Source organism: Dendrobium catenatum, unplaced genomic scaffold (genome assembly GCF_001605985.2).
Source record: "Dendrobium catenatum unplaced genomic scaffold, ASM160598v2 fragScaff_scaffold_743, whole genome shotgun sequence".
Taxonomy (NCBI): Eukaryota; Viridiplantae; Streptophyta; class Magnoliopsida; order Asparagales; family Orchidaceae; genus Dendrobium; species Dendrobium catenatum.
The window spans coordinates 267,651-281,672 of record NW_021319205.1 but is presented as its reverse complement, the minus strand read 5'-3'; the positions used below and the strand labels follow the sequence as shown (position 1 = coordinate 281,672).

The 14,022-nt window shown below is 39.6% G+C and overlaps 1 protein-coding gene across 1 annotated transcript in view; it reads left to right on the top strand.

Moving 5' to 3' along the window:
• Positions 1-12,204, top strand: part of LOC110091958 (probable thiol methyltransferase 2) — a 16,895-nt gene extending 4,691 nt beyond the window's left edge. The window contains exons 3-8 of the mRNA XM_020816271.2: positions 3,066-3,152; positions 8,223-8,323; positions 8,394-8,493; positions 9,678-9,724; positions 9,836-9,914; positions 11,942-12,204. Of these exons, the coding sequence (XP_020671930.1) occupies positions 3,066-3,152; positions 8,223-8,323; positions 8,394-8,493; positions 9,678-9,724; positions 9,836-9,914; positions 11,942-11,995 (468 nt within the window). The 3' untranslated portion in view covers positions 11,996-12,204. The remainder of the gene's footprint in view (positions 1-3,065; positions 3,153-8,222; positions 8,324-8,393; positions 8,494-9,677; positions 9,725-9,835; positions 9,915-11,941) is intronic.
• The last annotated feature ends 1,818 nt before the right edge of the window (positions 12,205-14,022 follow it).

Below are 14,022 nucleotides of genomic sequence, written 5' to 3'. Positions count from 1 at the left end.
TTTGTTTCGATCTTTCGTTCTATTCTTGTTTTTGTTTTATCTCTTCTTTAATTGTTTTTCCATCGTCTTTCTCCTCCCCAATCTTTGTTTGGCCACCGGATTCATCTCCACCCGAAATCCCCCATACCCGAACCCCTGCCGCCGGCTCCACCCCCATTAGCCGCCGGCCAAACCTCCCTCTCCACCCCCTTTTGGATTTCCTAATTTGGTTGGGTTATTTAGGGATTAATTTGAATTTGAAATTATTCAAATTCAAATTTCAAATTCTTTCCTAATTTAGTTCATCTATTTTTGGAAAGTGCTTAATTGAAATTAATTTGAAATTTAAATTCAAAATCTGATTTATTGTTTCACTTTCATAACTCTTAAATTCAAATCTAAGAGTCTTAAATCACCTCATTCAATGCCCCCCTTGGTTCTTGCATGTTATTTGAAGTTCAAATTCAAAATTGCATTAGGAGTTAAATGCCCCCTCAATTTCCTCCCTTTAATTAAGGAATTAATCGCAGCTTTAAATCTGAAATTTAATTTCAGATTTAAGCCTCTCTCTCCTATCTAATTAATGCACCCAATGAAGCCGTCAATCAGCCCATTAATGCTCCTATAACCAGCCGACCCTTTTCCCCTTTCTCTCCGTATTAGTTTGTGACTTATTTGGCATGCTTCTTATGCCCTGAAATTACTTCCATATTCCCCGCCACTGCTGGGCAGAGAATTCCCCATAATACTTAGCTATGTTTCTTGCATCTAGAAAGCCAGAATCCTGAATTGTCATAGTCAAAGTTGTTGTCCAGATTTCTGGACAGATTTTGTGTGCCGTCCAGAATTTCCAAATCTCAGGGAATTAAAGCACAATTTAATTCCTATCCCCCACGTGAAACTGAGCCATTAATTCCTTCCATAGGCTGAGAGTGGAATAAGGAAATTATTCTCTTGATTTCTCTCTATGTCCCGTGCATCCTCTCTCCTTTCCAGGAAAACTTCTCTCCCAATTCTTTCACACCAAGGCTGGACAATTGCTGGAATCCTCTCCCAACTTCCTGTACTCCTCTTTCTCCCATAGAAAAATCTGAAAATTTCAGATTTTCTGAAGGGACATTTCAGCTTTTGTGAGGAGACACTTGGAGATTGTCCACCTTCTCTAGCAAAGCATTTTCGTTCTACATGACATCTACTTACAGAAAATGACGAATAGTGCACGACAATCTACTTGTGCAAAACATGCAGATAATCAGCACAATGCCACACCACTGGATCCGCAACATTCTAACAAAAGGACAGAATGCGTGTACAGGATTCCAAATAGAATGTTGCATTCAAATGGTAGTTACCCACACAACCAAGAGACATTAAATATTCCAAAATGTCCCCACAGATGCATTGTAATATGAATACACATAGGTACACAAAAGGGCATGTGCAATCACACAATCCACATGGGCCCTGACGAGCGTGTTACGGATACGCACGTGACGTCTAGGGATACTGCGCAGGTTAATAAATGAAAGCAGTTTGAGCCTGATCCTTCTATATGGATTGATAAGAGTTGACACATTTTGAACAATCAAATAGATATACGGTCAGAGTATCGACTGAAATGTCTATTTTATACGTTTATTTGAGGCTTTCAAGGTTTTAAAAGAAATTCATCAACAAAGGTTTGAAACCTACGAGGAACCCGATCCTTTATCCGATCCTTTATCGACAGACGACAGCTCGACAGAGTCGACATGGTTCAATCCACAAATGCAAATGACCTCATACACCCCGATGATGGCCGCGTAGTAGGAAGATCTCAACTGGAGGTCAATTTCAAATATCCCAAATGCTCAGTGCCCAAAATTCAAAGATTCTAAAAATCCCAAAAATTTCAAAATCCAAAATATTTAAAATTGAAATTTAACCCATTTAATCACTTAAAGTAAAATCTATCCACCATCTGTAATAGTTTGTTGAGGTAGACAAATTGAAAACTACTTCAGCTGACAAAGAGGTAATGTCTGGTCGAGAATATCACTAAGATTCATTCTCAAATAGTCTTTTGGCAGCGGGGACGGGGCACGTGTCCTCTAATTAGCTGTTTTGCCACCAAGTGGCACCGCAGGATAAACGGTTATGACTGGAGCCCTCTGAATCGGGTGGTTTGCACCAAATGACACTGCTACATTACGGTTATGGCCAGAGTTCGTAAGCTCCCCAATGTCATCAAATCCTTAAGATATGAATCAATAGGATATAATCGATAGGGCACAAAGCCCTCTGTTAGCTAAGATGGATTCAAATTTATCCCATTAGACAAATACCTACCCCAGGTCTATAAGGTACCCTTGGACGAAGCAACCTATGGCTGACGACAAGGATCTTTCTGTTAGGTTGGGTCGACTACCTCCTATGATTAAGTAGACCATGGACCATATTGGCCCGGGATGACGGAACCATAAGATCTTGATTGGGTCCATCATCCATTCCCCCACCATCCGCTTTAAGTGCAAGATGGTGAAATTTCTGATCTTAAATATCACATTTTCAGATGCCCATGCTGCGCTACTATATGCCAGATAACTCGTATCTCTATGTATCTGATTAAAAATTAGCCTTAATTGAAAGTTCTCTCTCGTGATCGGGAGGGGTAATTAACTATAAGGGCTTGCGCCTATAGGAAACTAGAACTCATATCATAAAGTCTTCGCAAAATAAGAGCGAAATCTCTGGGTATGTCTTATCTACAAACCCAATCTGCCTTACCAGAATTTTATCCCAGAATTTAATCCATTAAAAATCCCCCGAAAGCAGCGGGGGAGGCCAGGGCCGAATTTTCGGAGCACACAACAACACTTCTATACATCATCATTGACCTAAGTACAGTTTTATAAAAATTTTCTTTCAGCCTTTATGGTGTCCTTTTACACGATAATAGTCCCAAGACACTTCTTTATTTAAAATGTTCATCCATAATTTTAGATGTATGTTTTCATTTATTATCTCCCCTTGTTCACTTTGAATTGTTTTATGTCTACTTAAAGCTTGATTAATTTTGATAATCAAATCTGCTTTTGTCTGTGCAGGGTTATGATGTGGTTGCTATGGCCAGCCCTGTGCGCTTTGTCGTAGGCTTGGATATATCAATTACTGCTCTTAATAAGGCCAAAGAGGTATGCTTATTTTGTGAAGAATGAAGCTATACTCCCCCAACAAACTCATTAAATGAATTTTCTCAATTCTCATGAACCCCATCAGCATGTATGTATTTTTTTCCTCATTTTATGTAGCCCATGTAAGCGTTTGCATAAGCAAACAAGAATCCATTAGATCTTGAAACTTCAGAGATTTTACTTGAGTGTAGCTTTTGTGAAAGATGAAGGACTGGATATTATTTGTTACACTAATTCAAATTTTATGCATGACCCACTTAAAAAATGAAATTGCAAAAATATGATGAATGAATTAAAATATGAACATGACTGTTAGCTTTAAATTTTTTGAATAAATGGTTTTGTGAGACGCTCCATGTGCTGGTTGGGTGGTTGATGTAAAATGTCTTGGCTCAAGCTAAAAAACAAAATGTAGGAGCTTCTTTAGAGCATTGTTCTCTGGGAGAAATTTTTGGCATTCAGGTCATCCAACCTGATCTTAATTAAGAAACCCATGAATGACAAAGCGACTATGGGAGTTTCCATCCGATCCTTCAACTTTAGACACCATTGATTGGGCACCCTTTTGAGGGAATCCATGGTTAAGGTGCCACGTTAAACTTAAAAATTTTATAGAGCTTCAATTAGTGTGCATCCCATTTCGAGTGATTACATGGATATGATTATTTCAGTTATGGGCTTAGGTTGATTCAGACTTGGCCATATCTCTTTTTATCCATGTTGATTCACCAGGTGCGCCCTAGCCGCCAAAACAGTAGATCAAACAACCAAGCTTATTATCGTCTTTGGATCCTCTGAATGGGGGCAACAGACCATGTAATGATGGTAGAAGCAGATAGAGGGCAGTCTCTTTCATGTATATTGAACTGAAGTAGGATGGGCATTCCGAGGAGCTAGCTACAACAATTGCCATCGCATATTTATGGACCGGGATCATGCAGAGCTTTGCCCCGCTCATCCCTTAAGAGTGGGATTGGAAGGGGGAATAAGTTTATCTCCTCTCCTAATTGAAGAGCAGGTAGAGGATGTGTTTGCCATGGGTGGCAACAAGTGGTATTAGGTTGCTAAGGTTCATTGAAGCTGGATGAGGCTGATCAAGGTTGTCCCAAAGATTAGGAGATGCCAAGTTGTTGGACTATTGAAGAGAATAGATTAGCCATCACTGCACATGTCAAGTGGCCTTGACCGCTATCCGGTATTATGTCAAGTCAAGGGGATTGTTTTGAAGATGCCTTTATTTTTTAGTGTTCTCATTTGAATGTACATACACAAACAGAAGGGATATGAACATGACATGACACATCATATTTTTTTTAGAAGACAATGGACCCAGGTTGAGCATGCCATTAAAAATATATATTAATATTGTGTATGATCAAAATTTTAAGTTCCTCTCTTTGCAATTGTAATAACCTTCAAATTGAATCTGATAAAGATTAGAGTAAAATCACTGTTCTTTCCAATGGACTTTGAAATCAAATATAACAAACAACAATTTGCATATAGAATGGCTGTCTTTCACATTTTTATGAATGTCGAAGGATTGGCAAAGAACCGTTAAGAATTTTTTTTTGGAAAAATAATAGGAAGATTAAGAGACACCTAATGACATGGTGGGTGCAATATTTTAGCATCCCTTAGTTCCATGTGTGCAACACGAGAGTAAGCCCTCCAGAAGCTCCTATTCCTTGTAAGTTATCATGCAGCCATGATCTTATAGATTCAGGATGGTGCGAGGACTCTAGTTTGCTGCAAGGCATAGCAGTTGCCATGGCTACCGTGACAGATGGCGCAGATGGTGTGGGCATTGGGCACCAGGTGCCTATTCATCCACGGTGGGAGGTAGACCACTGGCCCGGCTTTCACATCATGATTATTTTGACTTTTGGCTAACTCAAACAAGTTAGTTTTTGATGCGGAACATCATACAATCAGCTTCGGTGCAGGGACGTTTCCTTAACCTTCTCTGGCGGAATACTTAATTCTATGACTTTAGTTAGTTAGTTAGTGGAATGCTCTATTCCACTCCTTATAGTACTACTTTTCACTAGACAGCATATTTTACACCTTTATTGCTTTTTCCGTTTTTAGCCAGAGGTTCTATATAGGTAAACAAGATGAGATGAAATGTAGCTTTTTATCTTTATTATCAAAGGCAAATAGAAGTATCCAGCTCTTGCAAGCTTGCAAAGCTCTTACTATTCCATTGAATCCTGCTTGTTTGTGCTGTTAGCTGAACGATCCTACATCAGTATTGGTATCAGAGCGAGGTTTGACCCTTGACGTCGATCAGGGCCCTGGGATGCTGCTACATCAACCCTTGACGTCGATCGGGGTTTTGGATGCTTAGGGAAGGCCATGTATGAAGCTAGGCTGTCGACGACGTTCGAAGCCTCCACCAGTCGGCAAATGTGCCGGCGAATCTACACATCCCGCTGGCAACCATACCAGCGAATCCATCGTCTGGCAATCATACCAGCGAATCGCTCTCTGATGGCAACCATACCGTCAGAGATCTCCACACATGATTCCCCCGTCCGCGACCTTGTTCGCGTTCCTCGCAGTCAACTCGTCGACTTGTGATCTGTGCCCGTGCTTGTGCAGTTCGCGCAAACGGCCATGCCCGCCGTCCACGCCGCTCGCGACAGCAGGCATCCGCCCATTCTCGCGCTCGTCTACACTCGCGTAATCCTTCTCGCTCGCGCTCGCTTCCCCCCAGCACGCGATTTCCCCAACGACCAGATCCATCCCGTCGGACAGTCCTGCCCTGAAACTCGTGGATCCGCCTCCCGTTCCCGTCTCACGCACGAGTCCGACCATTGTCCACACTCTCGTGTTACTCGTCCGTCTGTCCGACCCCATTTTCGATGTCTGATTCCGTTCATACCAAGATCTCTAGCTCTATTCCTGCTTCGATTATCCGCCATCTCCTCACCGGCTCCGGATGGTTCTGATCGCCGATTAGCCGCCTCTCCCGAGAGACACGCCAGAACCGCTGAGGCTGTACCGGGAGGAGAAGCTCCAGCACCTACGAGGAGATGACGTGAGCTGGCAGCTGGCTCGGCAACCCGGATCTAATCTCTGGCGGCCTCCGTCGGCCCGTTCTTCTTCGCCTACGTCGGCTTCGACGCCGTCTCCACCATGGCCGAAGAGACTAAGAATCCGGCCAAGGATATACTGATTGGACTCGTCAGCGCCATGTCGATCACCACCTCTTATTTCTGCCTCCTAGCTTTGGTTCTCTGTTTGATGCAGCCGTACACCAAAATCGATCTCGACGCTCCCTTCTCGGTGGTGTTCTCCAATGTCGGCTTGCATGATACTAGGAGCATTGCACTTCTCGCCCTTACTCGCTTATCGGTCGTCATTCTGCTCACATGATCACCTATCGCCATGTTTCTTCTCGCAAGAATGCAGCAGATAAGCCACCGTTCTTCTTGTCAAGTTGGACCGGGATGTATGCCGTGAATCTCCCAAAACAGTTTGGCAATCTCTCATCCCTCCAGATAATTGATCTTTCAATCAATTCGATTTTTTGTACCATCCCGCTTTCTGTTGGAGGTGCAGACATGCAGTTCGACACTCCTCAGGAGTTCCAACACCAGCTTTCCATCTGGTGGCTTTGAGCGATTGATTTGAATTTGTAGGAGAAGGTGGAGTAGCTGAGTCCGTGGCCGAATTTGAAGATTGGATTGCCATTGTAGAAGCGGTAGGTTTTCCCTGGGTACCCTGAAGCTGGATCTGCTCTCATCCTCATGTCAGTCATGGCAACTCTGATGAAATCTTGTGGATACCAAGTGAGCGGTAGCCTTCCTCCTGGATTATGTTCGCCGAGGAGAACCTCAGCAATTGCCAATCCACTAGGTTTCCATCTCTTTGCTCTCATGCTTCTGTGCGGATGCCCTAAGCCCAATGATTTTATCTCAAAGCCTGCTCCATCGGCCTCTATACTTGAGTCTATACTCGGTTCTCGGATCTGAATTCTGATCGCAAGATATTTGATGAATTGTCCGACCGGATTGTTGTGTCTTAAACGGCTTTGATTTCTGGTTATGCTCGAGTAGGAAGGGTAGGGAACCAACCATTACTTTTGTGAAGGCTCCTCCAATGGAACCAATTGAAAGGGCGCTCAGTATTCTTCGCGGTATGTTCGCTCCCAAGGGAATTCAGGTTCCTAATCCATTACAGGTTATTTGCACTCGTTGGGGAGTAGATAAGTTCACATATAGATCATATTCTTATGTGGTTGTTGGATCTTCTGGTGTTGATTATGATATTTTGGTAAAGAGCATCGGCAATGGTAGGGTATTCTTTGCTGGAGAGGAAACAAACAAGAGGTATCCTGCTACAATGCAGGGAGCTCTCCTCAGTAGTTTTAGAAAGTCAAACATATCTAGAGCAGCTGTGAAATTCAAGGTGCAGAATGGTGGACAAAACCAAGGTGGAGGAAGCCTTGGATTTGGATAATTTCTTTTAAGTATTCACAATTTTGACCACTGTGGACCTCTGTTAATCAAAACAAAACAAAGGAAATATAAAAAAAAAAAAATCGTACCTGTTCGCACGATCCTCCCACGTCGCTGGCACGTCGGGGTCGTATCTCCCACGAGAGCATATTAGTTAAAATACTCCTTAGGCATATGATATTTAGTTTGTTACAAGAATTCTAGAATGTTCTTGCTTTATCTAGATTTCTTTTGCTAGCTTATAAATATAGGATTTGTAAGAGGGAAGTGATATGAATGAATATTTTTGGATTTTAGAACAGCTTGGCTGTTTTGGTCTCTTGGAGCTGTTGAGCTCTTCTCCATCATGCTTCTTTGGTGATTCTCCCCACATCAGTTTTGATATGCAATAATTAAAATCTTACCAACTTTGTCTTGATTTGTTGGCGACTTTGCGTTTTATCAACTAGTAATGGTATCTTAGGTTCGTATATAGCGAAGTCACTTTTCTTGCTACGTTCTCTCATATCTGTAAACCTCTCATCTGTGGTTTCTTTTTAGTAAGTTTTGTTAAGCTAACGTTGGCATAAAACATGACTATCTGCTTTATTTTTGTTAAATCCAGTGGTCTTCCTCATTACCAAATGCAAGATATTTCACTTTCCTAGCAGAAGATTTCTTCACTTGGACCCCATCTGAGCTTTTTGATGTGATTTTTGATTACACGTGAGTTTCATTACTGGCGCTGCTAGTTCCCCACCTTCATGAAACGCATCTTCTGAATTTTAGATCACAGGTTTTTCTGTGCTATACATCCCTCAATGCGGTCAGCTTGGGCAACTAAAGTGAGTGAACTTCTAAAACCGGATGGAGAACTTATTACACTCATGTATTTGGTGAGTATGAATACCTTTGGAGGTATTTACCTTTATGCAAATATAAAATGCTTCATCAGCTTACTAGGCTTTTGCCTCTATGAAGATTCAGATATGAGCTTTGCTGAATCTTTCTTTTTATTGTCTTCTTTGAAATATTGCTTGTACTGTTTTTTCTGTTGTATGGAGTTACTGTTTCCATTTTCTTGATTTGGTCTAGTTTTCACAAGTGTTTAAGCGTATCATTTGCAGTTAATTCTTTCAAGGTCATGATTATTGTTAGATTATTAGAAAAGGTACATATGAGCAAGGTCCTCGAACACAATACTTTTTTTTTTAGTTTTTTTTTCCTGACTTCAGCTCCAACCAACAATCTGCTTTGTGCGCAAAGCATTAAAGCTTATTTTTGTCGTTCCAAAAGTTTGAAATGTCTTTAAATAGGGAAGCATTTTAAAATTTATGCATATATCCTGCCTGCTGCGTACTTAAAAATTGCTGATTCAAAAATGGTTCCCCCAGCATGACATCCTCAAAAAACGGACGGATTAATGCGGAAGAATAACGCCAAAAACATGCTTCAATGAAGCAAGATTGCTCTTTTTCATATGTTATTTTGCATATGCAAAACTATAAAGCTAGCATGGCGATTGGTGAAGTTTGCAGATTAATCTTTAAGAAACCATAGGACATCATGAATTTTGATATCAAATGGTTAGTTGAAAAGTGCAAACGTGACAAATCATGCAAGATTAAGGCTTCTTTTGGGACCGCTTTTTTGCTGCTTTTTAAAGTATCTTTTGGGTTAAAAATTTTCAACTTTTGTATTGGAAAGGCTGCTTTAAGAAGCAGAAGGAAAGCCGTCCCAAACGAAACCTAATAAGGAATTGAAGTAATCTTTTCTTAAGAATATAGCTTAAGTCTACATTTCCACTCTATGAACCCCAAATCACTTTCTGATACCTTTGTACATACATTTATTTATAGATGAGCCTCATTTTATAAATATATATTTTTTAATTGTATGTTAGCTGAATTAATCATTTTTTTTTTCAGGAGGTAAAACTCTTGGTTTCTGGTTATTGCATCCTCCATAGCATACCAACATTAAGTTGTCATAAAATGCATCCTTTCTTTGATGATTTAAGTTATTTGTGATTTCTATTATTATTTTTTATTGCTATCATTATTAATATTATATCGTCCAGTTGGAAGATCAACAAGGGGGACCGCCATACAATACATCTGTGGCTGAGTGAGTTCCTTTCATTGGGTCTATATACATCATAATTTCTTGTAACTACTTGAGCCCATAAAAATGATGAACCAGTTTTTCACTTAATTTGCCATCTGATTTCTTTTATAGCTATGTGGAGGTCCTCAATCCTGTGGGTTTCAAGACCATTTCAATTGTAGATAATGAACTAGCTGTCAAGCGACGCAAGGTACACCTATGCTTTACTTTTCTAGTTTCCAGGAAAATAAAGTTTCGCAATGTTCTCAGCTGTAGAATTTAATACTCTGAAGTGTCTCTGAAATTCATATATGTCAAGTTTTATACCTCATGTACGACTAAAGTAGTAAAATCTGTAGATGATCTCAATGGTAGATATTTCATTTAAAGATGAAAGATGAAAACGCTCTTAATTTCCATCTAAATCTTTTTTCCTTCTGTGAACTTTTATTTAATATCAATTACTCCCCTCATGTCTATCTGCCATTGGTGTGAACATGTTATTGCGCTCTTGGGGAGGTTGTTGGAGTAAATTTGTTGAGAGTTTGTTTTATGATTGATATATTATCAAAAAATTATCTTGATCGGGCATGAATCTCGAGGCAAAATAAAGACAGAAATTTCAAAAATTAAATCCGGGATCACCTAAACTCTGATTTCAACAAACTTACAGTCAAACTGAGCGTCTCGGAAATACGAACTCAATGACACCAAATTCGACTCAATCCGAGCCCAAATGAGTTCAAATCAAGGACCCAAAGCGTTGTTGGAAGCTTTGTACCACTGTTTGAGTTACCAAACGGTTTCCAAATATAATGAGCTTATAGTCGAATCGAGTGGCTCGACGAAACGAATCAAACGAGCCCAAGATCACTGAATTCCAAAATCATTAAGGCCAAATGTCTGACTAACGGTGCATGATCAAAGGATTCAATATCGACCGTCCATCCAACCACTCCACATTTACCCCTGATCTCATACCTATTTACGGGCCATGCCATTCCATAAAATCTATAAATAAACCCCCTCATTTCTCTTGAAAGGGGATCTCAAGCAAGAAGAGAAGAGAAGGAAGAAACTCCTCCTTGACCACCGGCAGAGCCTCGACGGACCACCGCCGGAGCTTCGCCGGACCACCGTCGGAATCTCGTCGGACCACCGCTGGAGCTTCGCTAGACCACTGTCAGAGCTTCGCCGGACCACCACTTGAGGCCCCTCACCTTCGTCGGACCACAGCCGAAGGCCCTTACCTTCGCCGGACCACCACCGAAGGCCCTCACCTTTGCCGAACCACCACCGGAGGCCCTCACCTCTGCCGGACCACCGCCCTCACCTTCGCTCGGGACCACTGCCAGAGGCCTTTACCTTCGCCAGACCTCCACCTGAGGCCCTCGCTTTCGCCGGATCATCATTTAAGGCCTGGAGTTTTGCAAGACCACCATTTGAGGCCCGAAGTTTTGCCAGACCATCGCCTGACACCCGGACTTCTATCGTACAATTGTTATTTGTAATCTAATCGCCCTCGGAGGCGAGTCAGCCCATTGTAACCGACTCAAATTCTAGTGGAATCATTTTCAATTGTGCTATGCCCCGTGGTTTTTTCCCCTTTTAAGGGTTTTCCACGTAAAAAACATTGTGTTCTCTGTGTGTGAGCTGAATATCCGTGCAACGTTAAGACGTAAAAATTACAACTCTATCGCCGCGTATATTCTAGCCCGCAACAATGACTATAATTAAAAAATATATTAAATGATTCATGTCATGATTATTCAATGAGTTTTATGCTGAATGTCGACTGTACAATAATTATTCGTTTTTCTCATCCAGTATTTGTGAACTTATAACTATCAAAAAGCGTGCAGATAGAAAAAAATTGTTTTACTTTCACTCAGTTTGTGACTGAAAATGAAATCATTGTAGTTAAGAGGGATTTAATGGGGGCTTGCAGAGCTTACTATCGAGGTGTCTTTAAACAAACCCATCAATTTCTAAGAATTGTTCTTTATCTATAAGTAATCTAACTGTTGTCCTGGTAATCAATCATTCAACTCTTTTGGGGCAGTTATAAGATAATTTTTTAGTGCACAAATTTTTAGTTTAATTTCTATTATTAAAAAGTTATTTTAAAACAATAAGAAAGTTATGTCAAATAAGTCTTATTATGCTGCATATTTTTAATCACTAGATGCGATCCTATTGTATCTGACTATCTGAATATGAACTGTGAATCTTTTGCAGGGAGCGGAAAAACTTGTAAGGTGGAGAAAGAGTTTTATTCAGCCATTATTATGATGAAAGAAAATAACTTTTCTGGAGAGGAATGTTTTACATCATCAGCCATTTTGCATGAATAGGAATAAAATTTGGAAACTGTAATAATTTGCTATGGTGCTCTGAAGAAGAGGTAAAGTGTTTCCATACCTAAAAAAAATCACTGCTGTAATTAATGTGGTATTACTGTGATTAACATTTAAGGTTTTATTTGATATTGCTTTCTAAAATAGCTTTACAGTACAAAATTTTTTAGTTTAAAAAACTTTTGAAAAATGGTAAGAAAGTCATCTCAAACAAAATCTAAATTTGCATAACTTGGGCATTGAAAAGGAAGCTAGGGTGCATTGACTATGAGGGAATGATTGGCATCAAATAGGATTTAGTAAACCCTAAATTTAATAATTCTTGTAATATATATTAAATCCTTACCCAACACATGAATCCTACTCTCCATGACTAGAGTAGGGATGTAAGTGAGTCTAGCCGGCTCGAACTCGACTTATTAACGAGCTCGCAAGCCGAGCTTATCGAGTTTCTTCGAGCTTGAGCCTACAATTGAGCTCGTATGATAAACGAGCTCGAGTACGAGCTCAACCTGACTCGACTCGAAATCTTATTAAGCTACTCGATATATTCTAATATTATTTTTTTATAATTTATGAAAACTTATTCTATAAAAAACCCTATCCACAACTATAATTTTCAAACAAGCTCGAGCTTTCGAGTCAAGCTCGAGCTTTCGATATTTCCTAAACAAGTCGAGCTCGAGCCCACTTATCAAGCTCGAGCTCAAGTTCATTAAGGATTAAACGAACCAGATTTGATAAGGCAAATACTCGACTCAATTCGACTCGTTTACACCCCTAGACTAGAGTATCTTTCCTTTAATGTATTCTTTAAATTTGAATACTCCACTCACATAAAAGTGAAATATTTCCTTTCATTATATCTTTTGTAATCTTTAAAAATTTAAAATCAACTATCCTACTTCACAATAATATGATAATCAATGAACAATCTCATACCTCAAACGACTAGAGTAATGTTATAACATACAATTCTCTTAGGATGCATTTGATTACTCATAGATAATAAAAAAATAATATAAATTAATAATTTATATTTGCTCCTTTAATGTACTAAGTAATAATTATTACATTTGTATGGGTTTCGAGCTGGTTTATAAAGAATAAAATTAATGTCTTTTCCTAACCATAATCCAAGTTTTTAGGACGTTTCTTTTCTAACCTTTAAGAGACAAAATGTGTTCTTAGTTAAACATCTTTTTGTTGATATCTTTTGAAATGCGTCAATGCAGCTCTGCTTCTCTTTTCCAATGAACTTGTCACAGTGTATACACGGCTTGCAAGAGAAAAAATCTGAACCAAATGTTGGAAAACGAAGCCGAAATCATTTTCTTTAAAACAAAATAACTATGGAATTTTAACAAAACAATAGAGCATTTATAACATTACGATTGATACCAAGTACAAGAGGCAAGAGACTGGGACCTGCTCAATGGCTGAGAAAGTATTAGGTGCAGGGTCCAAACATAGAGATACATTCAGAATCCAAATAAAATGTTGACACGTGAGGTGGACACATAGATATTCAATTGGATTTATTTTTTATTTTATCTATTTTATGTGTACGCAGAACTTTAAGCCAAACGACAAAAAATGCAACCAAAACACAAGTAAAAAGTAGTCAAAACGCAAAAAAGAGCCGTTAAAACTCAAGTAAAACGGACATCTCTACATCTAGACTCTGCACCTCATAATTTCTCCAATGGCAGCCACAACAGGAGAAGGATGAATATAATATCAAATATTGAAGCTTTTAGAGACTTTGATTGGAGAAAAATGTAAAGACTGAAGAGAAATTGCTCTGTGAGAGAAAAGAAAATAAAGATCGCAACCATGAAAATAATGTCAGGTAGCATCACTTAAGCCAATTTCAGTTTCTTCAAAGAAATTTCCAGCTTCGATCTCATAGAATGGCAATGAGGTTAAAGCAAGCAACTTTCAAAACATGTGAAGTAAGCC